The 27,411-nt window shown below is 38.1% G+C and overlaps 1 protein-coding gene and 1 pseudogene across 1 annotated transcript; one reads left to right on the top strand and one right to left on the bottom strand.

Annotated features, from left to right (window-relative positions):
* The first annotated feature begins 3,155 nt into the window (after positions 1–3,155).
* On the top strand, positions 3,156–4,686 carry LOC113456805 (annotated as a pseudogene).
* A 3,236-nt stretch (positions 4,687–7,922) lies between these two features.
* On the bottom strand, positions 7,923–16,183 carry LOC101982968 (prolactin-7C1-like). The gene is made up of 6 exons (XM_005355134.2): positions 16,153–16,183; positions 13,842–14,020; positions 12,340–12,378; positions 10,734–10,841; positions 8,744–8,923; positions 7,923–8,129 (listed from the first exon to the last, which is right to left on the bottom strand). The coding sequence occupies exons 1-6, from the start codon at positions 16,181–16,183 to the stop codon at positions 7,923–7,925; spliced, it is 744 nt and encodes a 247-aa protein (XP_005355191.2).
* Positions 16,184–27,411: the final 11,228 nt, after the last annotated feature.

The following is a 27,411-nucleotide window of genomic DNA, read 5'->3' on the forward strand; positions in this document are numbered from 1 at the left end:
TCTACCTTTCTGCCTGTTTTATTTTATTCTTTCTTTCTACACACACACACACACACACACACACACACACACACACACACAATCTCCTAGTGAGAAATGAATGACAAAAGCAAATAAGGAGAAATGACTGTTATATTATAGTTTGAGATTACATTCCACCTATTAAGGAAAACTGAATGACTCTAATAGCTCTTGTCCTTTGAAGCAACAGCATGATGACATAGATTTTGGGGTGCCTAGATGAAAGAGTGGGATACTAACATGCAATGCGATTTCTCTTTTTCTCTAGCATTCAGAATGAGTTTCCAGATCATGATGTTATGCTACATCCCACCTACATTTCGGTTGGCTTTACCTCTTCTGTTAATCATGTCTGGCAATACCTTCAATGCAGTGCCTAGATTTTTAGTCCAGGTATGCTAACAGTGAATATTTTCCATAAAAGATATCTGAATATAATAGACAAGGAAGTTTGTTCTCTGATCTTGTCTATATCATGTTCTAAAAGGTTGTATTTTCATTTTCTTCCTCTGATTGGGGAAACATTTTGCTGCATTTGAACTGAGCAGATTCACCATACCTTCCTTTTTATTTCAGACACTTTTCTGTCCTATGGACTTTTGTTTATCTTGTGAGCCACACTCAGGAGTAGTCGTGCTTGTTTAATCCATTTGTTCCATGTATGTGTAAAAGTATTGTTTTCTTGAACTTATTCATCATCCTCGACATTCTTAATTCTGGGTGATTTAGATCATTATTTATGTTTTCCATAACTCTGCCATCAGAGTACATTGTGGTAGGAGTACATGGTAGAGAAGGCTTAGTCACACCTTTGTGTCAAATAAGAAAAGAAATAATGTAAACGCACACACACACAAACACACACACACAGAGAGAGAGAGAGAGAGAGAGAGAGAGAGAGAGAGAGAGAGAGAGAGAGAGACAGAAAGACAGACAGACAGGTAGGCAGATAGATAGAAACAAAGGAAGAGAGACATACACAGAGAGACAGAGAAAGACACACACACACACACACACACACACACACACACCACAAACACACAAGAAAGGGGGAGAGAGGAGACTCCCCTTAGAGATACACACAACGAAATCTTCCTGTACCAGGTTCCATCTCCTAAATCTCCCACCACTTAATCCTGATAAAAGCTTCAGCTTCAAGCATGAGCTTTTGGGGATGGGGTGGCTCTAAACTGTAACATGACAAACGGGAGACTTTAAAAAAATGTGGGCCTCACCCTTCCTGCTTCTCTTCCTTCATGAATTGTTCTCCTTTCTTTCTTACTCTATCTCCCTTTCAACACCCTCTTTTTCTCTTTCCCAGTTACCCTAACTTCTCACACCAGACTCTAATTGAGAAAGCCCTCCCCGCAAACAAACAAACAAACAAACAAAAAAACAAAAACACAGCCTACAGATTGATGCTTGGGCCTAGCTGAGCAAAGGGAGGAAATGGGCAATTGGGTGCCTAACTAGCTCCAGCCCTGCTAGCCAGGTGAATTTCCAGAGGCTCTCTACACTGTTCTTCCTTGGTATCTTTCGAAGTAATTCTTGATAAATACAACTCTGAACACCTGCCCAGATGAGCCCATATGCATATTCAAGAGAAGAGGTTAAAATGTGTTCCTAAATAAGATGCTACAGCCACACTGGACTCATAGAGAAATTTACTCAGAAATCCATGGCGGCTATTATATTGTACTGAAGAAATGTCAAATTGTCAGTGCACAGGAGAGTCAGGAAATAATCAAAGAATCAAAAGAACAAAAACTGGTTGATGAATCTGTAAACAAACACAGGTTTATACCTAAGACTCCAAGTAAGAAAGAAGCTGAGAAAAACGAAGATACTGGATTTTATCAGGAGACTGAACAGGACATCATTACATGGGTATGGGTATCATTACACCAGGAAAAGAACCAAGTTAAACTCCAAGTTCAAGTTGGTATGTAGCCTGTCAATATGTATATCCTAGATTTTTGCTCATCTCCAAATAAGTAACTCCCTGTTGTAATAGCACTGTAATATGATGTTGTCTGTGGGAACTTCTTGAACAGGTTTCTGTTGTCATTAATAAATTGCAGAATATCCTGTTCTAAATTTAGTCTGATCATTTTTTCCCTTGAGTCATTTTTAAGTTTAGCTAAATTCACAGGTCTATTCCACTGGAGTCTGTATATTCCTGGTAAGACTCTCTAGATACCATCTTCCTTGAGAAATTTTCTTTGTTTTTGACCTTGCCTTTCATTTCAAAGACATTCTCATGGATTTTCTTTCTCCTTGTAAAGAGGGAAGCTGATATGGAATATATATATATATATATATATATATATATATATATATATATATATATATATATATATATATTCTAATAATACAAGAATCCTTGAACACTGGTTCCCAGAAAGCATAAAAGATGAGAAGAAAAAAGAATTTCTTTTTATTATTATTATGTTTCATATAATACATCCTGAGTGCAGACTCCCTCCCTTTCTTCTCCAAGTCCATACCCCCCGCTCCTCCTCTCCCATATATCCACTTCTTCTCTGCTTCTCTTCAGAAATTAACAGGCCTTTCAGTGATATCATCCAAATACGGCATAAAAAGATGCCATAACACTAGGCACAAAGCCACATATCAGGGCTGTACAAGGCAACCCAGTAGGAGGGAAAGAGTTCCAAGATCAGGCAAAAGAGTCAAAGATACCCCATTCCCACTGTTAGGAGTCCTACAAACACCCCAAGCTAAAGAGCCATAGCTTAAATGCAGAGAAATTCTATCTAGGAAAAACTCAGGTAGACTCTGTGATAGACGCTTTAGTCTCTATCAGCACTATGAGCTCTGTTTAGTTAATTCTGTGGTTCATGTCCTGATGTTCTGGTCCCCTCTGGCTCCTACAATTCTTCCTCCCTCTCTTCTGCAAGAATCCCCAAGCTCCACCTGACATTTGGCTCTGGGTCTCTATATCAACAGGGATTTATTCACAGGAGAGATGAGGACACTGTGAATGGATATGGTACCTTTATCAGGGTTTCATTGCAGGAGAAAAATCAATAGAAGATAGAAAGGATATCAATGAACCTAAGAGAGGATTTTTTTTCCCAAGAGACTGAGCAGAGTGGATATCAGAATGACATATGGGGAAACAATGTCTGAGCCATTTCTCAAGCAGCTGCCACAGTAGCATAGACAATGACTTCAAATCCCTGGAGTCATGACCTCAGAGCAGCCCAGATTCTGAAGGCTCAGTCCAGATCCTGAGATCCTGTCAATAAATCTAGAAGCTTCAGTGCAATTTCCATTCTCCCCAGAGGCAAGAGCAGCAGTAGTAATAAAGACAGTAGTAGGAAGGGTATCTAAGCCAGGTGTGGCACTAGGTGACCTAACCCTGAGCAAGCGGGTCATCTCACGCCAGTCTGTCTGGGGCTGTCTCTCTTGTACTGCCCAGAAGAAATACCACCACCAGCAATACCACCCTTCTCTCGCACTCACTCATCAACTGCTACCCTTGAATAATCACATGACTTCACAGCAAGCAAGGGACCTCAGCAACCCCTTCAGACAAATGACATTCTCCCGAAGCAGTGGATCCATTCTCATCTCTCTTCCAGCCCCAAATATTCCCTCAGCATCTTCAGCAGCTGAGCTATACCATGACTTCATAGCTCTTCCCTATGTTCAACTACACAATCTCTCTCCTTGTGCCAATTACTCACTAAATCCTGTCCCTCCAAGGCTACTTACCTGCAGACTCCTCAACAGATTCAGAACTTTTTACCGATTAACTCAACCCATCAATATCCACCCACTCCGCCGCACGCTCGCTCTGACACATACACTTACGCACGCACATACATATACACACCTGGTGGCTTGTAGCCCCCAGCATGGTCAGCACAGCTGTTTGTCTCAATAGCCTGTTTTGTAACTCATGACACCTAACCAGCAACAGATGGCTTACGTGCTTGGGATCCAGCAGCCTCAGAACCAGGGTCTCCTTAGTAACCAGAGGAGCAGCATGGAAGCCTAGATTTCAGTGCACTTTGCTGCCTTCTGATCAAGCGCTACTGTGCTGTGACTCACGAAAGCACTGTCCAGCCACCTTTCCATCGGGACACACACACATACACGTATATCCATGGTTCTGTGGAGTCACTGCAGATATTACAGTGTAAACCAGCACGATCAGAAACCTGAAGACTTGTACAATCCTGACAGTAACCCTAGGCTAATATGCACAGGCGCAAGAACCCTGTCACATCTCTTAGTCTCCAGCACCCTCTCCCATCACCATGCTGCCTGCACTGGATTTAAACTCCTGTCTTTCCTCATATAAGTCCTTGAGCCTGGATGTTCTTCAGAGGATAGTAGGCACTCAGGGGAAGTCATTGCAGTACAATCTGTCCATCTGGTCTGCGGGCAATCAGTTTAGAGTGTGCCAGGGACCAAGTGGATTGAAGCAAGGAAACTGGAGCAAAAGGCAAGCATTCAGATCTGTCCCCACTGACTCAGGGACAGCAGGAGCTCTGCTGGGACCAGTACTAGAGATGACAGCTATCCCAGAAAGTACGAATTACCTACACAGAGGCAGACAAATTCTTCAGCAAGCTGGCCACATCTGGCACCAAAATCCAGTGGTTTATAACAGGCAAACAGCCACATTATTAAACTGCACACACAGATGCTTGCTGAGTATATTTGTTGTAAATTTTACGTAAGCTATTTTTGATTGTTTGGGAAGATATTTTAGGATTGGTTTCATTTTCAACTTAAAAAAATACTGGTAAAAAAATTGACAGAGAATAGATCTGTCTTATGCAAAGTCTTTAAAGAGGACAAGTGACTTACAAGGTGTCATTGCCAACAATAGACATTCTGGTTCTCAAAACTTTCATACTTAGTATGATTCAGTCAGCTCATTTTTGTGACTGCCCCAAAATACTCATTTTTGTTAAGTTCTGGTAAAAAGTCAATGTCCTTTGGTAAAATCAAGTCCATGTTCAATTGGCCATAACATTCATTATCTTCACTGCTCTTCTCTTTGATTATCCCTCATTAACTTTTCATCTAGTCTGTGTTTAAAGTCTTTTTGTCGTTTTCATCTGCCACATCCCCACACTGAACCATCGCCTACTTATGCCTCTACTTTTCCTAGACAATCATTGGAACACCCTTATTAAATTTCTTTTAAAGTGTTACTATTTATTGTACATCAACTCATTTCTGGAATCCTTCTCTCCTGAAAAATAGACATTTTAAAACCTCTGTTTTGGGCTGGTATCACTCTCATGATGAGTAATAATTTTCTATTTTATTAGATATACCAAGTTCCAGAATTGAACTCTTTCTAAAGCCACTATTGTTATCCTTGTTGCAGAGAGACCGTTTCTTCAAATGCCATCTTACATTGAAACCCATAATGCTAGGGACACTCACTGACTCTCATTAAAGGACTCTTTCAAATGTTTTCTAAGTAGCCTTTCTAGTCACTTTTTGCTGAATCTATATAATACCTGTAGCCACAAGAAATCTGTCTGATTTTTTTTATTTCAATTATATGCCACTTTGAGGCCTTTTCTTGTCACATCAGAGAGATTTTCCCAAAGTCTGAAACTCCATCTTGTTATAAACTTATATAACAGTGAAAATTTCACAAAATTGAATTGTCATTTATTTCCAACACCCTCCAAGAAATTGTCATCCCCTGTGTGGGAAATAGTCATAGATCAATGGGAAAGATTTTAAGAGAAAACGGTGTAAGATGCTTTTGACCACCAATAACTGTAATATAAAGTATTTGTGGGTCTCGCGACAATCTCCTGCCTTTTGAATGAAAAGAAAGATGAAATATATCGGGGTAATTAGCATTTTGCCTACATCCAAGAGGTAATGGACATGTTGCCAGCTTAGCATAGCACACAACCTTCTCTGCTATTCTTGAAATATGGAGCCATAGAAAGATTTAGATAAAAAAATAAAAATAAAACACTCCGGGATATGTATGACAGCTGAGAATGGTTTAACTGACACACTTGTGCTACGTGCATCAAGATTTTTTCTCATGTGGCAGAAATTTGTCTAGAATTCCTAAAATAAGAAAGCTCTAGACCTGTTTTGCTTTAGACCTGCAAAAATCCCGTGGATGAAAGAAGAGATTGTTCTAATGTGAATGAAACTTCTAGGAAAGCAAGGAATGAAAGAGGTATGAAAAGAGAACACGAGACACCGTATGTTCTGTGAGTCAAAACGGGAAGGTAGCTTAGTGTGCTCATGAAGTTGGATATCTTGACAGCATATTATCATCCCAACCCTGTATTTTATTAATTTTTCCTTTATATTTTATTCCCTTATTCCCTACCTCATGATCCTGTTGTTTCCGTTTCAATGCTTTATTTATTTGTTTGTTTGTTTCTCAAGATGCCAGTTGCATTGTCTTTTAGTTTCTAATGCTCCCTGATACTCTGATACTTGCTGGAAAGATAGCCTAGTGATCTTTCCTTTCAGGAGCCCCAACAGAGAGATAAGTGTAATTCCTAATTTACTCAGAATCAGCCGATGAACTGAGCTTCCATCGACCAAAAAGTCAAGACTAAGTAAATGAAATTTAAGTGTTGTGACATTATGTTGAAGGCCTATTAGGATTAGTGGCTTCCTATGGAATGTTTGTGTGACTGACTCCAAGATGATTGCTCCTAGATAAAATTACATATGAGGGCAAAAAGAAGAGAAAAATAGCATCTGATTCTTCCAGTGACGTGTACTGCTTATTTGACATGCTGCTGTAGATGTATTTGTATGAGGAGGAGAATAGGTAGAGATCACAGGATGAATTCAGTAGTGATTCTTCACTGTTGGAACTCCAATAATGGAGTAGTTTTCATGCATGGTTCTCTATCAGTTGCTGGAAAGCATACTTTCAGCCACTCTTCTTCAGTGGTGTGGCATCTGGGTAATGGGTAAAGAACATACCATGATAGATATGGCAGTGATTTGGAGCAGATAGGAAAATATAGCCAGGAATGTCTCCTGATGAAGTGCCCTATCTGGATTTAGGAAAATACTAGTGGACTCGGGGACCCTAAGAGAGGCATCTTCAAGGGAATCCATCTTGTGGCACTGTCAGCAGAAAGTCTTTGAAAGAACCCTGTAAATTGCCCATAGGGCATATGTTCCCTTTTTCTTGATCCTCTTTTTTCAATTCTGACAGAGACAAAGGAACGGATAGCAAGAAGCAGGAAAAGATGAAAAGTTGTAGGAAATGTCCACCTCCATATTTCCTATTATATGACTTGGACCACAAGAGGGGAGGTGGATGCATTATATAATTTCAGTATGTGATGAAGTTGAAATCATCTTAAAAGAAACTTGTTCGAAATAAAGAGATGAAACTGAGGAGATGAGCATTGATAATTACTTTTGTAGGCTTTAAAAAAAAACGAGAATACAAAGTTACATGTTTAGGAAATGGGATAAAAAGAGTTGGGGTAAATATTATTAAAACACTTTGTGCAAAATTCTCACAAAACTAATAAAATGGTTAAATTTTCAAAGTGTTCTATCATTTCCAACTTCTAAGTAGCATGGCTATGGCTATGCTTTTATTATTGCTGCCACACTTTTATTTTAATAACTTCATCCATAGTAACTAGCTGTGATTCTAAAGTAAGTGGCGAGGCATCGCATTTTTCTATTCAATATCTATTCCTTGTGTTACGGGGAATCTCAGTGCTACTGATACATTTAGTACTAAATGAACCAAGGATACTGACACTTATTTTTACACTTTGGTATAGACAGAATGTCTCTTTTTATTTTATAAGGGAGAAAAATTACACTCAGGTTTACCTTAAAAAGTATAAAGGTTTAAGAAGCTTTTTTAAAAGGATGGTTTATCTAGGATCCTCTCAAAATTCTACCGAGTAGCAGATGTCACCATTAACAAGCACACACCTCAGGTGCTTGAGATAAAGGTCAATTGTATACATATCAACACGGAGGCAGTATAACAGTTTATAAAGAGCAAAAAAGTGACGTTCTTCATCGGCTGCCTGCAAGGATGCCAGATCCGTCCAGACAGGGTATTTCTCATTTTGCTTGAGTCCAGGATGAACCTAATTGACCAAATGGGTAGTCAGACACTTAATATTACCACTGATTGCACTTAACATTATCACTGATTATATTTCTCTGTCCTTTTTCCTTCTAAATACTGACTTCTAGTTAGGGAAATGTTAGTAACTTACAATGGTGGTCAGCTATGTGAATTTTCAGAAATCTAGCCCAGAATACTATAAACCTGTCGTCTGAAAAGTAGGATGGAGACCCACTTTTATAATTTTTTTTTACTGTAAATTGATTCCTTTTAAAGTATGGTATTTTGTAACTAAATTGATATAGGGCCAGGAAATTGTCACCTGAGTATAGATTGGTGTTTTGCCATGGTACAGTGGAAGAGCTGATGGTGGTTTCCTCACTTAGCAGGCAGGTAGGCCAGGGGTGAACATAAGAGAGAACAAAATAATCCGGAGCATGCCACCTTGCTCAGGAAAGCTACTCTCCAAAGGATTCTGAAGAAAAGCTTTATTTTATGCCCATCACTGTAGTGAAGTCACATGCAAGAAGGAATGCCTAAATTGCGTTCTTGTAAAGTGAGGTGTGTCAAAATTTACCATCCCTTACCATGTCATCAGAAGAAAAAAAAGTGGTGAATAAGAAAACTGCTCACCGTGCTCAGTATCATATTGACGCTCTCTAGAAGCTTACTGTTTAGGTTCTCAATGCCTTTGGCTCTTGATAAAATCGCATCAGGGGTGCCTTTCATAGTACCGAGTTCAGTCACTAGGTGATGCAAAGGGTTATTCCAGGCATGCACTAGGCTGAGGATAATCTTCAGGAAGTCTTCAAACTATACATCATAAAGGCGCAACAATATTCATATAAATGAAATACACAAGGATTAGTTGCATGTATTTTTTTAATTGTAAAGAATAACACAAGCACTCTTATAGATAAAAGTGATATAGAGCTGTAAATTTCTGCCATTCACCTACATTCTGCCAGAATGAAACAACTTACATAAATAACTTTTTAAATATAAATTTATAACAAAAACTCACATAACTAACTTATATAAATTACTTTTTGTAATGAAACTTTATTTTGATTGTATTTTGCTGTCCATTTGAAATTCTCCTACCTGCTTTCCATGCAAGATCTTACATATTAGATTGTTTTGCTTATTCGTGGACACCAAAAATTTGCTTAGAACCTACTAGGTACCTATAGAACATGATTTAGGAAAGACAGAGGCCTCCAGTAACAAATATAAAACATTTAGCTCAGAGTCACCATTCTAATAAACTAGATTAATCACAATTATACTAATTTATAATACTTAAGTTATCTTACAATATTAATAGAAAGATACCTTGAAGGTAGCCTGCTATTGATAAAATATAATTTCCTGAGTCAACGTGATTCTTTGCCTCTTGCTTCTAGCAGAACAATCTGCTTCTTGGCATGTGTAGTGGGAAAACAATGGTACCACTAGCTTGACTTTTATGGAACCAGGGATGGAAATCACAATGGAATTGTGACCCTCCAGTGTGTGCTCCTTGGAGGAATCTTACCTTAAGTTAACTGTTTAAAATGTCTCTTGTGTTAATGTTCATTAGCTATCTAGTGGTCATGAAAACGAAAAGAAGAAAGAAATCAATGGGAATAGCAATAAATATTTAAAGAAAATGAAAGATTGAAGCAAGTCAAATGGTAATAACATATAGGTTGCTGGGAGTATGGTAACATATAACTAAGAATAAGGGTTTGATCAGGCAAATACTAAACACTGATTCTTACTAGTCAAAGAAAAGATGCATTATATTAATCTTTTTAAATCCTCATTTTTGTTCCTTCAACTAGCTATAATGAGAGCTATTTTTAGCAATTTTTAAGAGATGCACTATGAAGTACCTATTGATGGAGTGTGTCTCTAAAAATATCTACAAGCGTTCTTTTTTCCTTTAAATCTTATTCCTTTGCTTCTTCCTATTATTTTCAGAATGATGTCAGATTTATTCATTGAGAGATAAGTTATGACAGGAACTCAGAATGGAGAGGTCCTAACAATTACAAATTCACTTGATTTGATATATTGACCTCATTGTAACTGAGAGGGCAAAGAAATTTTGCATAGTATATGCATGACTGGCTTGTACAAATATACCCATTAAGTCTCAGAAAAAATATGCAAAAGTCATAGTCATGAAGTAACACAAACATAAAAAGCAGAACCAGGAGAGATATGAGAATCAAGAAGAGTCACAGTGGTGGTCAGTAATGAGAAATGGTACCAATAAGGAAATATTAGTAACAGATAATGAAGACAATTGTTTTTACATATCTCGGGAGCACATAAAATGTATTACTATCCTGGGATATCTAATTCAGTTAATAAGTTCTTATATGATAATGAATAAAATCTAGCGACAAGATATTGTTGTGTGGCCTTTGAGTTTATGACTCTTCCACAGTATTATTTAACATCTGCTTTTTAGCTTATAATTTACCAACTATCTCTCAAGGCTTTACTCTTTAATCGCTCACTCTTTCCCCATTTCCCTGCAGATGTAGTTATAGTGTTTATAAGAATCTACAAAATGGCAAAGGCAATGTGTTGCTTCAGCTAGTTATGTGAAAACCATGGCCTAAGGACTCACTGAGATATGTCTGGCTTCCTCCACAGTTTCTGGAGTGTTAAGAGAAAATGTGTGGCAGCAGTTGAGAGTCTTGACCATGTACTTCTTATCCTTGAGGAAATCCAATACCTACAAATGGTAAAATAGGAACGGTGTTAGTTCAGTTTTGGGAATTGAGTAAATGAATCCATGAAGTGCATATGAATTAGTTCAGTAAATCTATAAGCTTTACAAATGAGCATTTGTGTGATGTACAAATAAAATCTAGGATGAAGAAGCTAAAAAGTTATCCCTTTACCTAGATTATTTTTCTATTAAATTTGTAATCTCAATTTGGTTTTCACCCAATTATTTGTAACTTCTCAGACTCTTTCTCTCTTTACCACACTCTTCTGTTCTCACATTTCAAATCTTTTTGTTGGAAGGGAAACCATAGAAGTATTACAATCATGGAATACAAAGTGTTTCAAAAATAATCTGTATTTATAATTTGAGCCATAGTTCCTATGAACCTATATTTATTAATCTTTATTTTCTGTTTGTCTAAACTGAAATGCATCTGGGCATTATAGATGTTCTTTCCAGTACCACTAAACACATATAACTTGTAGCATTCAAAGTAAAACATAATCCTTGAAAGCAATTTTATTAATATTATTAAGTGTATATTTATTAATACCTATTAATTACTTGAGAAGAAACATGGTCATTTTAGGAAATGCAAATTACAAATAAAAAAATATAAAATAGAAATTAATGTTTACATATTCATCAATATATAAATTTAAATACTATAGTAATTTAATATATAGTTTATGTAAAACTAATAAAATTTATTTTGTAAAAGTTTAATAGATTGCCAGGAATGTTAAAACTTAAATGATATTAGTCAAGAATGATAAGTAAAACATCTAATTAATAAGAAGACAAAATAAACATATATTTATTTCAAATATAGACATTCTTGGGATGCCCATTATTGTACTGAAAGCCTTATCTGTTTTCTCTTGCCATTGACTAACCTTGAACATATAGCATATAATTACCAGTAGGAGAGAATCTAGTTTCAATCCTTAACTGTACCTCCAATTGAAGAAACTTTGGCCTCTGAAACATTTACATAATGATTCCTAACATTTGAAGGTTCCTAAGAGGCCATTGACTTAGTGTCTTCGCCCCTGTTGGCATGGGGTCTTATTTAGGATTGTTCTCCCTGTGAACATGTGTTATAACTCAGTTCTACTTCATAGAAAATAAACAACACACCCAGGAGCCTGAGTCCTGAGAAGGATGAGTGGGGAAATTAGAGTTCTGCCCCAACATAACCCTTACACAAAATTCTTACAGCTCTGCAGGGTAAACATATTAAAATCATTATTTTTGTTTTTTTTTTTCTTTCATTTTCAAATCAGGGATTTCCCAAACCTGACCAATTCTCTTTTTATGGTGTGACCTTGTGGAGGTAAATCCTTGAGGTTTGCTTTGGGATCTTTGTCATGTAAATTACACTGCAAATCTTAGCATGAAGTTTCTGAGTTGTTTTTTTGTTTGTTTGCCTGATCACTCCTTAGGGGTATTATTTTTGATGTTTGTCTTTGAAGATGATAGAAATCAGTAGGGTACTTACAAATTTTTTGAAAATTTTTGAGGAGAAGACATCGGAGAACTAAACCAGCACGAGGGGACGAAAGGAAGACACTCGTGAGTAAGCACAGAATGAGCACTTGCATACTGGAAATGCAAAGATGAATTCTCTGGCTCCATTATCTCCTACTAACACTGTCTGACCTCAAACAGTAAACATACAATCATTGGGAAGAAATAACTTATGTCCCTTCTAAGCCCTCCCTCCCACGGTGTAAGCATGCGTTGGAAATCTCTGATACAATGATTCCTGGCATTTCAGGGTTTCTGAGAGCATAACAGCTTTTTAGTATTCTAATTTTTCCCTATTTGGCATCAAAAGAGTTGAGATTTGTTCTATGCATTCTATGAAAGACACAATACTTCACTTCTCCTCTACTGGACGTCTGCAGTGAATAATTGAAGATGTCACTGGAGACTGGTCTCCTGCTAACAAGGTAAGGAAATCAAATCTACTCCAAAGATATGAAAAATAGGTATTATGTCAAAATGTAAATTTAAGAATAATGGATTTAAGAAAAATAGCATGGCACTAGAGGCATATTTTGTAAATCACTGAATTCTTCAAAAATCTTTGTAATATCACCAAACAGCCCTACCCTCCTTGTTCTACTTTTCACTAGCTCCCGCTTTCTCTTATCTATGAAACTTGTTATTTGTTTTTTTTAAAATTTATTTATTTATTAAGGATTTCTGCCTCCTCCCCACCACCGCCTCCCATTTCCCTCCCCCTCCCCCATCAAGTCCCTCTCCCTCATCTGCTTGAAGAGCAATCAGGGTTCCCTGACCTGTGGGAAGTCCAAGGACCGCCCACCTCCATCCAGGTTTAGTAAGTTGAGCATCCAAGCTGCCTAGGCTCCCCCAAAGCCAGTATGTGCAGTAGGATCAAAAACCCATTGCCATTGTTCTTGAGTTCTCAGTAGTCCTCATTGTCCGCTATGTAAGTCTGGTTTTATCCCATGCTTTTTCAGACCCAGGCTAGCTGGTCTTGGTGAATTCCCGAAAGATCATCCCCATTGTCTCAGTGTGTGGGTGTACCCCTCGCGGTCCTGAGTTCCTTGCTCGTGCTCCCCCTCCTTCTGCTCCTGATTTGGACCTTGAAAAATCAAGTCCAAATGGATTAAGGACCTCAATATCAGTCCGAACACTCTGAACCTGATAGAAGAGAAAGTGGGAAGTACCCTACAACAGATGGGCACAGGAGATCGCTTCCTAGGTACAACCCCAGCAGCACAGACATTAAGGGCCTCATTGAATAAATGGGACCTCCTGAGACTGAGAAGCTTCTGTAAAGCAAAGGACACTGTCACTAAGACAAAAAGGCAACCCACTGACTGGGAGAAGATCTTCACCAACCCCGCAACTGAAACTTGTAATAGTAGAAATACGGTTCAGGTGATTTTTCATGTGAAGACTGGAATCAGTTAGAGTCATTGTCTGTAGGGCTCTTTTGGTGGAGAAGCCAGAAGTGAATGAGGTACTTACAAACAACTTGCGCATTTCCATCATGAGATCATTGGAGGTCTGTGACAGTTTGATGGAGTGGTCAAACAAGGCCTTGAGGGACCCCTCTCCATAGTCGATCTCATTGTCATCAATGGGAGCAGAAGTCACATTCTCCCACTGGACTAGGTTTGACACCGACAGCAGCAGGAGTATCCCTACTTACAGAAAAGAACACCAGCTACTCTGGACCTATCCGTCTGTGGCTATCAGCGGTGACTCTGTGTTGGTTATCAGAAAAATATCTCTTCCAGTGCCTGCCACTGTCTGGCTTGTCACTGGACAGCTGTGGTTGTGAATAGATATCTTGTAATGAAAAAATTCAATTAAGTAATTACATTTGCACAGATATAGATTTTCTGAACTTGGTGATAGTTCTTATTTTTTGGTTGTTATCAGAAATTATTAGGAAATTTTCAAACCTTTGGACTTTAAGCTATTGAGTGTTGTGAAGTCATTCTCTGGAGACAGGTTAGTGTATCGGGAGCTCATGTGGAAGTTAAGTAGACACCGTCTCCTATACATTTTGTTACTATGTGATACTTCCCTCCTAACAAGTATGGCTAGCACACAACGATTTCACCTTCATGCCTCATAAAAATAAACACAAAATTGCAGTTGCTCAGTACTGAGGATAAAGAGAATCATGTCATGAAAAGGATTCCGTAGGCTTTGCTCAACCACAGTAATAATCACACTCGTTTGCCATGCTACCAAAAGCTTCAGATTGTTTTCTCTGTGAATTTGAGCTTTACAACTCAGTCTATTATCATTAAACTCTATTGACAAACAAGGTTAGGTGATTTTTCTTACGTCCTGTTTTTAGCCAGTATGGAAAACAAAATGCCAACACTATAGACTTTGCACCTTATACTGGCATGTCTTAAATGTCTTGGGCTTTCATATAGATTAGGATTGCAGAGACAACACCCATAATCTTGCAACTCAATGTCACCAGGCACTGTTATTTGTAAAGTACAGACTTTACATTTGGTCACATGCCTGGTGGTTTAGATTTTTTGATTAGTTCCATTGCTCTATCATACATCCTGAATTTTCCTTTTACAGTGATTGGTGTTGGTTTTATCACCGATTTTATTTCACAGATGGACAGAAACAGAACTGCAACATATCAGTAATTTACACACTCAGCAGGATTGAACCAGCATATGTGTCAGCATGAAAAATCCATTCACATTTACTGATACGAATCTGAAAAGAATTCCCTGTGCCATAAAGTTTTAATGAATGCAATTGGAAATGTGTAACATAAAACTAGGACCCTGGTAAGATTTTTTTTCCCATGGAAAATGCTTAAATTTAAATACTAAAAAATAACGAAATATACCAAAATCTTTGCACTGTGCAAGTTAACGAGCATCCGTTTGCATGCACAAGAACCACACTTCAGAAAATTCTTATTTTAGAAAATGAGGTTTCATAAAACAAGACGCTTCTTCAAATTTAAATTCTGCTTCATAGATATGTATGTAGTAGATAAATATATCAGCATTACTGCCATTTGTCATCTGAAGGATTTTTATAGTTTAAGAAGAGTACAAGGAAACCAGTGACTTGGTTTTTCACTTAATAAAATACGATTTGTTTTTGTTAACTGATCTACTTATTTGGAAATATTACCAAGAAAACCAAACAAATAGCAGCAGTGATTCATATTTTGGAAAGGACATTCTGATTGAACAAAACTGACGAAACAGTATAGAGCTACATTTTCTAGGCTTGTCTAATATGTCTCTAGAACTGATGATAAGCTAAAGTTCACACAATTTATGCAGCTCATACCAGAGCCCCAAGAACAAGAATATGCTTTTCCTTTCTGCAGTAGTCACACAGGGAATTCATCAAAGACTGTGATCGGAGACAGTCAAATGTCTCAGAATCTGCAGTTTTGACTCTTAGAGGTGGATCCATTTTCATTCTGTACATTACTGAGCATATTCTGCTGTTAGACCAGGTACTATTCTTCTCTTCTATTAGACCAACCAAGATTATGCAAAATATTTAGCAATTGCTGTCCACCTCCAGGGTAAGAACACTTCCCTGTTGGAACCACTGAGGCAAGGGTAGACTGTGAAGCTGCTTTCCAGTGCAATGATTAGAGAGCACTCCTCTGTTCCATTTGGCTTCACTTTTGTGAGTTAGGCATAAATAAAGGTTAATTCACTTCATGTGTAAGAGCAAAAACACCAAAGAAGCAAATTGTCCAAACCAGCTTTGCAAAATAATGCAATGCTTAAGCTCACTTAGAAGAGACTGGGAAAGAGTTACTTACATCGGGATAGCTCAGTCAAAGACAGCAACATCTTGGATGAGGTCGGCCACTTAACTGCTGATTCTGGTAGCTGCTTCAAGTAACTCTGCTTTACGTTAAATTTCCACCGCTACATATTGCAGTATTCCATGCCCAAGGCCAGAAACTGCTAGGAGGCAGGCGGAAGGACACGCCTGCAATCTCAGTGATGGCTCCATATTTCTTTCGCCTGAGAGGATGTCAACAGCATCATAACCACGGTGCCTAAAGTGGTCCTATCTACGTCATTCAGCTTATTTCAGGGTCAAGACTTGGCTCCAATTTTAATTGTAACAACCAGAGTCATCTCTATCTTAGGAAAATTGATGGGAATCTCACAAGCTAGGTTCTTAGTTATTTCATTTCGGTGACCATTTCTGAAATATTTACTGAATATTGCCTAAGATATCATATTTGTTTTATTGTTTCTGAGCATGGGAACACAAGGCCACAGGGTGAATCACATACGCTGAGCAGCTTAGCCTTAATGAGTCTTTGCCGGTATCCGTGAGGCTCTGCAATTGTTTGCTATTATATTCTAGGCCCATAAGAGTAACACAGGGTGCAAATGCAGATGCTTTTGCATTGACAAGTCACATTCATGTCCTCAAACAATATGAAGGAATTTCCCATTAGTGCCTAAGACGACCTCTGGAGACTTTGAGCAAGGCTTCCTGTACAAATCAGGTTCTGTCCATGGAACTGTATTTCAATGTGTTCTGGATGTACTAGGCTACACCGCTAGAAGCTGGGACACTATTGGATGAGTTGATACATCTGGTTGGCCTCAGTAATTACCTTGACTTAGGCTTAATTAAAGTCTGTTAGTGGCAGCTCTCAACAGTTGCCAACTCTTATGTAGCACTATAGAAGTCAAGTAATGTTATCTTCTGTCTAGTCAGACTTCTTTTTATCATGAAAGTACAGCATGTGACTTCTCAATCCCTAGTCTCTTGCTTTTGGTACTGCTTACGTCTAACACTCAGTTTTATTACTCAGGTGACGACTGGAGACATGCTGTCACACAGAACGTAGGAAGCTACGAGGAAGAGTTCATTCATCAAAAGAAGAACGAGTACAGCCAGTAGCTTCCCATTAGTGTATAGAATTCTAATGCTTTGGTGACTACCAGACCAAAGAAAAGCAATTTAGATCATTAGGCTTTATTGGATGAAGAAAGAAATTGGACCATGAAGGTAACAATAATGTCACATCTTCTATGTTTAGTTATTATCCTGCCACAGATATTATACAGTGTACTTCCTCAAGAAAAAGGGAATACTTTTCACTGTAGACACAGCTCTTCTTGAGATCACAGTGTATATCAGAATTAGAGAGTCTTACCTGAGAGGCGGACAAGGAAGTTGAACTTATTTTTTTTTTTTTTGAAGGAAAGCATTTGGGGTGGAAATTTTTCATCTAACCCTAAATTCTTTCCACAGACAGATGTGGCCCGTGAAAAAGTAATGGCCAAAAGGAGTCTGGCAGCATACAAATCAGGAGTGTTCTAAACAAGGTAGCTGGGTTGGCAGCTGCGAATTGGCCTCTTCCCCACTTACCTGGACTGCGCTTATCAGTTTCAGTTCCTCCCAGGATCTGTATTCTTTGGTCCACTGGAAGATCCCACAATACAGAAGCAAAACATTCCTAGGAAAGACAATGTTCAAATTTGATATTTAAAGGAATCAACTGAAATAAGTCATGGAGAATTTCAATTGTAAGTTCTATCTTATTTGGTTTTTCTAAGATTTAATTTTTATTTTAGCTATTATATTCATGGATGTATATATCTGAGTCTGTGCACATGTAGAGAACCCAAAAGTGTGCCCTATCTTCTGAAGCTGGGTCTATTGGCAGTTGTGGGCCACCTTACACAATATGTACTCTTAAAACACTGAGCCATATCTTCAGCCTCTGCTTACATTTGATTGTTTTTTTCATTTCTTAAATATTTAACTTATATACGAGTGTTTTCATTGAAATAGAATTATACACTCCTCCTTCATTTCCTCCCTCCAGCCTCTCCCAAGCAACCTTCCTTCAACTCCTCCTATTTGCCTTCATTCTCAAGTTAATAGGCTCTTATTTTATTTGTTTACATACACATATATTTATTTTTGTACTATTATATAAAAATCGAAATATAAGTTTATTTTTGCTGTTCGTATGAATAGAGTTTTAAAGGTGATGACTGTTCTAAAGCCAACTGACTATTCATTAAAAAAACAGTAAGAGGCCTCATCCCTGGGAAAAGCTAAGTCTTCTCGCAGGAGTCAATAGTTGCCTGTGGTTCTTTGTCTGAGGGTGGAGCCCTCTGGAATTTCCTCCTTCTGTGTTAAGATGTCCATTGATATTGCTATTCTGCTCTTGTTTATGTAACCATTTTTAGGATTGACTGGTTGACAGCAGACTTTCTTTATGGTTCTTTCAATCTTTCTCTCTCCTCTTCTGAAATGTTTCCTGAGCCAGAGATGCAGGAACTGTGATGTAGATTTATCTCTGAGAGCTGGGGTTCTTGTGACCCTTTGATCTCTGCACTGTGTCCGGTTTTGGCTTTCAGTGTTGTTTTCCCTTTGTTGAAAAGAGAAGCATCTTTGGTGAAGGGTGGGAGCTACACATATCTGTGGGTGTAAGTATAAGATTTCAAATGTAATAAGGAGAGTTATCCTGGTCAAGGAAGTGATAGAAGCAGTTTTTTTTCTAAGGTCCAACAACCTTACTAGCACTGAGGTTAGGTTTTCTCTATGAGGAATAATTTTTCTTTTCTTGAGTGAACCTTAAGTAAAATTAGAGGAATGTTTCTTCTTCTTTTCTTCTTCTCCTCCTCCTTCTTTTCCTTCTTTTTCGTTTTGGCTTTTTAAGACAGGGTTTCACTATGTGTCTCAGCTGTCTTGAAATTTACTCTGTAGTCCAGGCTAGCCTTGAACTCACAGAGATCTGCCCACCTCTGCCTCCCTGAGTTCTGGGATTAAAGGTGTGTGCCACCACTGCCCAGTTGATAGGGCTGTTTTTTACCATCAGCATAAGAATGTCACATATTATACCTTTATGAATATCTTATCATAAGGGTAGTTGTTACAATTCATAGGCATTCCAGCTGCATAGGACTGTTTAACTGCTTTCCTCTCTTGGGACCTTGCACGGTATTTTCTGGAACCATGGAAGCTAGACCACAGGAACAAGGGTTTGAGTTAGGATTTAACTCGAATGGTCTGAGTTGTGTGCCCTAAATGTGTAATGTCTTGTCTTCATCAATAGCTTCTCCCTCACAGCCCCCCTTAAACTCTGAGAGGCAGTCAAAAGTTGTACTGATAATCTCTATAATTTTAGGAGTCACTTGGTCTTCCCTGACCAACCCTTTAAAAGTTATCTCACGTTTAGTACCTAGGAGTTTGTTAAGGTATGGTTGTTGTGGGGAGCATTGTCAGCCCAAGTGCTTTAATTTACTTTAAAATGTATATGTGTTGGGTGTTGTGGGATTTCGATCCAATGACTTTTGGGGCAGCAAGCTCTAGGGCATGGTCTTGTCTCCATACATGACTGCTTAAAAGCTGAGGAAGCTGAGTCACACTCTCTTGCCTTCTTGCTGGGGTGGTTGGACTCCAGCTCGCCTGGACAGAATGGCAGGACACAGCAGCTGGATCTAATCTGTATCAGTAAGTGCTTATCCCAATTTTATACCTACATAAATTCTTGGGACCCTTGAACAAACTCATGTAGTTTCATGTAGCAGTTGGGAGTGTGTGTGTGTGTGTGTGTAGATGTATGTTTATACACATATAACTTTTGAGCATTGTGATTAATTTAGGTAAATCTTCAATGACACCTTGAGGCTGTATTAAACAACCTTGGAGTTATTTGTTCTTCCCTCTCCTCCTCCATTGATTCCTTCCAACTCCCTAGTCCGAACCACCTTCCAATTATTCCATTTCCCATCCCATGTCATCTATATCCTTCTGTTTCCTTGCCAAGCCTCACCCCCCTCCACAGTCATCCCCACCTGTGGTCTCTATATACCGTCCTGGCTCCTGGCTTACTCCATGCTTTACACTCACATTTGAGGAGCTACAAATGAGAGAGAAAATGCGGCCTTTTTGTCTTTCTGTCCTAGAGTCCCTCTGGTACTTCATTTTGTATTACCAATGAGATATATTTTAGTTCAAAAAACAAAACACTTTTGAATGTAGAATTTCAATAAGCTCTTGTTTGAATATGCCCCTTTCCTTTCATAAATGGTGTCTTCCTAAATTCTCATCTGTTTGATTTTTTTGGTAGATAGATAGATAGATAGATAGATAGATAGATAGATAGATAGATACATACATACATACATACATACATACATACATACATATACTTTCTGGATCTAGATTACTTCATTCATGCAATATCATCTTTTCTAGGTCCATCCATTTCTCTGAAAACTTCTTGCTTTCATTTTCTTAACAGATGCATATTGTATGTATATAACATATTTTCATTATCTATTCACCAGTTAAAGGGCACTTAGGTTGTTTATGTTTTCAGGCTATTGCAAACACACAGGAAGCAATGGTTTGAGTTTTTAATCCCCATAGGTGCTGAATTCCTATATTAGTTTGCAGGTTTTATCATTGACTCTTAATGAAGTAGCCCATCTGGGTACAAATGTTCATTATGCCATGTTAATATCTACCATCTCATAGATGCACACAATTAAAATCACCTATAAAAACAATTTAGGAAGGCACCATTTAGGAGAGAAAAAAAGACATACTTGAATTCAGGGGGTTAGTGAAATCCCACATTCAAGAGTGTTTGGTAATACCAAATGAAGTACTAGAGAGGCTATAGGACAGAAAGATAAATACATATGAGATGGTAGACATTTTTCTACACTCTGATGGTCCTGTTGTAGTTTTCTGTAGTGCTCTCTGTCTGGAGCACTGTTAGAAGTTATATTATTACCTTTTGCACATGAACCCTGAACTCTGTACCATGAGTCTTTAGAAAAAAATAATTGAAACAAACCTTGGAAACTTGTCTTTTTTATTAGTAGTCAATTCTCAAAAAACCGGACTTACATAGCAGACAATGAGGACTACTGAGAACTCAAGAACAATGGCAATGGGTTTTTGATCCTACTGCACGTGCTGGCTTTGGGGGAGCCTAGGCAGTTTGGATGCTCAACTTACTAAACCTGGATGGAGGTGGGCGGTCCTTGGACTTCCCACAGGTCAGGGAACCCTGATTGCTCTTCAAGCAGATGAGGGAGAGGGACTTGATCGGGGGAGGGGGAGGGAAATGGGAGGCGGTGGCGGGGAGGAGGCAGAAATCCTTAATAAATAAATAAATTTAAAAAAAAGTGTCAGATGTTGAATGCTAATGTTAACTCATCCTTGTATGAAAGTGATAACCCTGTGTTGATTTTAAAGGAATTCCATCTGCTAATGTGTTTTTACTAAGGCCAGGCTCAGAGGCAATGATAAGCACAAAACAAAATGACCATAAGTCAACAAGGAGAAAATGCTTATGAGATGAGAAAGTTTCTCAGACTACTATGGTTGCTTTGGCATTGAGATGGTGTTACAAATGTTTGATAAAATATTTCTACATAAGAATAGAGATACTGCATGTTCAAAATTCCTATAGAAAATGTATAGTATATTTTGTATATCCTGTATATTATTAATTTATATCTATTTTTAAGAATTTCATATGATGACTGTATTTACATAGTTTCTCACCTCCTTATTCATAGAACACTTGCTAAATCTTTCCACTTCTCCATCTCAAATTCATAACCTCTTATTCTTAAATCATTATTACTACAAACACATACTTACCTATGAAATCCATTTAGTGTTGCTTATGTGTATAGGTATTTGAGGGCAACCACTTGGTATCTGAAAACCAATAAGAGGGTTCCTCTATGGTGAAGATGAATTCTTCCTCCCGACAGTCATTAATTCGCCTTGTGGTGGGACTTTTGAGAGTTCTTCTATCCACATTATCAGATCTGTTGGTCTTGTCATTGTTCAAGCCTAGCCAACCATAGAGTTGAGTTTTCCATCATAGAGTTGAGTTTCCCACGGTGCATTTCCATGTCACACATAGAAAATATAGTTTACTCTTGTCCTCAAAATATATATAAATTATTATTTGTCATACAAGAGTTATTATCATGATCATGGTTTCCATTTTATTACCCTAGAATAATGTGTGTAAAAAAAAAAAAAGAACACTGACTGCTTACTAATGTCTTATAGCAAAGCTCAGTTTCTTTTACAGATGATGTAGGTATACTTGTGTCATAAAAAGATTGTGCATTAGCCTATAGATATGCTGTCTTTTTATTGTTCTATCAATATTTCATCAAAATTCAAATATGTATATTAAACCATCAAGATTATGAAGCTTTGGGGGAAAATTGGAACTTCCTTTTAATTGCTTTTTTCTGTATTTTTTACTCATTCCTCTTTACATTTAGCAGTACCAAGAACACTGACATTAGGATAGTAGTCTGCATTTATGTAACTTTCTCTTACAAGGTCAGCTAGAGCTCATAGGAGAATGATGTTTTTGAATATCTGTTTTGTTCTACGTAGGGTCCACAGCCTGAGACATGGTATATTGTAATCAATTCAATATGGTGATTTCTTTGTTTTGATCTGACTGTTATTTTAGCTACAGAAGAGTTTCCTTTATATGTTGTCTTATATTAAAATCCATATGAAGGCATACACAGACGTACATAGGAACAGAGTGTTTTTAGCTTCTGAAATATCTTTCTAACCATTATTTGCTGCATTTATGTAGTACACAAGGCTCTAATAAATCCTTTCTAAGAACTATTATCTTTTTTATGCAACACTATGGAACATAGATCTTCTTATATTATACCTGGACGGCTTACCAAAAGTCTAAAATGACTGTTTTTGTACAGGCAGTGAAATTATTTAAAAGTTGAGTTGTGTTTATTTTCAAATTGTCCTCACCTGCTAAGTTCCCATCTTGTGCATTTGAAATGTGTATAAATTGGTGAGAAGATTGTTTAGAGGGAAATAATGATGATCTTGACCATCTCTGGCTTACCTATAAAGCATCAACAGACTTCACCATGCTCTCCTGCATATTGGAGCAAAAGAGATGAAACATATCAGAAAAATTAATATTTTCCCTGTGTTCCAAAGGAAAAAGAAAGGTTGATATATTATTTTGGAGCACTGTGTCCTATTTTCTACTGAGATCACTGTGTTTAGAAGAAGAGATGGTATTCAGACACTAAACAAATAGGAAAACAAAACAAAAACATAAAAACAGATATGAGGAAAGGGATTTGTTTCTGTGAAAAATAATCCAATAAGCACCAAAAATTTATATGTGATAATATTTTTCTTTTAAATTCTGATGTGAAAAGGAGTTTAACTTTCTTTTTTCTATAGAGCTCCGACAGTCCAAGAAATAGGGTATAGGAAGCAGAACGTGGGATGGAATTTGCTATCAAGGTCTAAAAAGTGCTCATCTTGAGTTTTTGTGGTTTGGGATCCTAACAATATGGTATCTATCTAACAATTTCTTTCATTGGTTCACTTATTTCAGTCTTTCCCTCCTTTGCTTCTTGTCTTATAACCTTATTTTCTTTGTGCCATCTCTATAGTTTTATATCTATCAAGATGCTGATTGAACTGGGTTTCTTATTTCATTATCTGAAAATCCTGTTTTATTTAAGATGTTTTCTAGACAGATAGCTTGGAACTTCACTTTCCTCTATGGGGACTTAATAGTGGAAGACCTCACGTTTTACGTTGCTTAGAGGTCGTTGGCAAGTTAAACTCCTGAAGCATTCATAACTCCAGATTGAAGAAATATAGTATTAAGTGTTTTAAATCTGTATTAAGGTAGTAGCACGAGTAGAATAATACTAATAAATACCTGTGTGACTGCCTCAAAAGTCATTGTTCCTAGGCAAACTTACTCAAGGAATTCAAAAGAAGTCAAGAATTACAAATCCAACCACACTAAACCTGATAGAAGAGAATGTGGGAAGTAGTCTTCAATGCATGGACAACCATTTCCTAAATATAACCCCAGTAACACAGACACTGAGAGAAACAATAAATAAATGGGACCTCCTGAAACTGAGAAGCTTCTGTAAAGCAAAGGATACTGATGTGGGAGTGATTTCTTATTAATAAAGAAACTGCCTAGGCCTTTTGATAGGCCAACCCTTAGGTGGGTGGAGTAAACAGAACAGAATGCTGGAAGAAAGAAGCTGAATCAGAGAGTTGCCATGATTCTCCCACTCCAGACAGACGCAGGTTAAGATCATTCCTGGTAAGCCAGCTCGTGGCCTACACAGATTAATAGAAATGGGTTAGATCAATATGTAAGAGCTAGCCAATAAGAGGCTGGAACTAATGGGGCCAGGCAGTGTTTAAAAGAATACAGTGTCCGTGTAATTATTTCGGACATAAGCTAGCCGTGCGGGCGGCCAGGTGCTGGGGATGCAGCTCCACTGCTTCTAATTCAACAGGATACAGTCAATAAGACAAAAAAAGAAGCCTACTGAATGGGAAAAGATATTCACCAACCCCACATCAGACAAAGAACTGATCTCCAAAATATATAAAAAACTCAAGAAATTAGAGATTAAAATTCTGAATAACCCAATTTAAAAAATGGGATTCTGAACTAAACAGAGAATTCTCAACAGAAGACTCTCAAATGGCCAAAAGATACTTAAGGAAATGCTCAACATCCTTAGCTATCGGGGGAAATGAAAATCAAAACAACTCTGAGATCAAGAACAACTAAGAAGAATGTAGAAAAATATTCTGTCTCCAAATATCAAAGGAATGGACTCAGCAACAGCAATATCCGCTAGGGCTACCGTTGGCTAGGATCATAAACCTCATAGAATCTGTGTTTGTAATAGAGTATGGAGGCAATGTCGGTGACTGGTTACTTTTACTCTAAGAATGCACACTTGAATTCTCTCACATTCATATCTGAAAGTGATATAGTCGATATCTGGATAAATTATAATACTATTTATTATATTTATAATAATATTTTAGCATGCGCTAAAGAGTGTATTCTATTAGATAAATTTTCCTATCAACTTGTTTGTACAGGCCAAAATGAGTGAATATAATTTCTTTTAGTAAATTGTTTCTCAAAATTTGGAGGGACAGACGGGCGTTGGTGGCGCACGCCTTTAATCCCAGCACTAGGGAGGCAGAGGCAGGCGGATCTCTGTGAGTTCGAGGCCAGCCTGGTCTACAAGAGCTAGTTCCAGGATAGGAACCAAAAGCTACAGAGAAACCCTGTCTTGAAAATCAAAAAAAAAAAAAATGGGGTGGACATGAGAAACTGAAGCAACAGGTTTATGGACCTACTTTCTCAGGAGCAGTTTAGCTTTAACGCACATGGGAGGGAAGATTTTATTAAGTACCTGTTTCCAGAAAATAGAGTGTGGGGACTCCATGTGTTATGATATTCCCAGTTCAGTCACCCTCGGGTGTTGGTTGCCTGCCAGCCTGCATAAAGACTATGCAGAGAAAGCACCTTTCGAGCATGGAAAGAGTATTCTAGCTGTCTAGCTCCTTTCTTGTCAATGATAATCAAACGATTCATTTGAAGAGTTGGAGAGTCCCTGGTGAGCTCTTTTAAGATGTAGATGAGTTTCTGCTTATGTTCCCCATTTGTAAAGACTGTTTTTGCTGAAAGCTGTGTGGTTCAGCATCATTCATATTTTGCTTGGCAGAGCAGTCACATTATTTGCTGCTCTGTGTAGATCATTTCTTGATTTACTTGTTCTGATTTTGGTTTAAGTTTTGTCTTCACATTTTATGAACAACAAACTTCTGCAGCCACTTGCAGTAGCATGCAAAAAGTGATGACACTAGATAAGATATTAAATTCAGCGTTGAATAGTAGATATTTTTCTGCTTTATAGTATTATGTAATAAGGATTAAAAATACCCTTTGAAAATCTCCATTGCAATTTGTAGTGGTATAGGGAAGGTTGAATGTAAGCTATGTTTCTCTAGTCAGAATTCTAGCTAATTTCCTGGCAGATGCCTTTTGTTGCTCAATCCATCTCTGTATTGAACAGAGTTTGAGAGACTGTTGACTATTTTCTCAGAGATAGGCGTCAGCTCCCAACTGCCATGTGTCTGATAACAGTGCGTTTATGAGCACAAACATGGCAATAGTATGCTAGATACAAGGAGGGACTCCCATGTTTCTCTTCACAGTATATCCGGCCTGGGCCACAGCAGAAAGAACAGTGAGTTTTAGAGAGATCAGAATAATGGTGCCCAGAGTGAAAACCACATTGGTAAGGTGCTAAAGCGAATGAAGGGCCATGAACAAGAGAAACAGTGGTAAGGGTACCCATGAAGAAGAGCATGTTGGGAGACTGCAGTGGCCTTAAAGCGTAGTTTCTAGGGGCGGTATGACTGAGGGCTAGATGCCACACTGGAATGTTTCTGAGAAGGAGAATGTCAAGAGTTCAGTTCACTGAAGACAAGAGGAGGCACAGGTGTCAGCAGTGACCCTGCTGCTGTGGTGAAGACGATGCCATTGGCGGAAATCAATTTGAGCATTATATTTGCAGAATGGTCATTGTTGCTGGCATATATGGGGACCTGGCACTGCTAACTAGCCGCCCCCTATTAACGTAAAGAAGTATTGACTCCCACTAACACACTGACAGCTAATGTTTTGCTGAATGTCCAGCTAATTGAGCATAAATCCTTAACAAATAACAAGTGTAAGATTCAACAAACAGTGATCAGCAAGATGTAGCTATAGAGACAGTAACATTAAGGTGGAATGGATTTAGCTTAAGCTAAGAGTGGACAATTATCTCTATCAAACATATCATACAGTGTAAAATGTACAATGAAGGATTTGTAACGTGGGAAAGGAGCCCTGATACGATGCAGTGTGTACCAGCATTGAACAGAATCATTTAAAGACATGAAACCAGGTTGAGTTTTGCAATCTTGGAAAATAAGAGCTATTGGATGTGAACATAGCTCTCCCAGTTCTGGGCCATTCCAGCAGACATGTGTGGTTGATAAACAGGATGTGGCCACAGGGCCAGCCTGAAGCCAGTCTGACACAAGTAGCCAGGTGAAATGGCAAGGATCTGCAAACAAGAATGTGCCTGGTCCCCACTTCCTCATGGCCAACTCAAGTAATACCCCTGGCGACCACAAGTAATTCAAAGCTGCCTATGCCGAAGTCCCA

This window comes from Microtus ochrogaster, chromosome 16, assembly GCF_000317375.1.
Source record: "Microtus ochrogaster isolate Prairie Vole_2 chromosome 16, MicOch1.0, whole genome shotgun sequence".
Lineage (NCBI taxonomy): Eukaryota > Metazoa > Chordata > Mammalia > Rodentia > Cricetidae > Microtus > Microtus ochrogaster.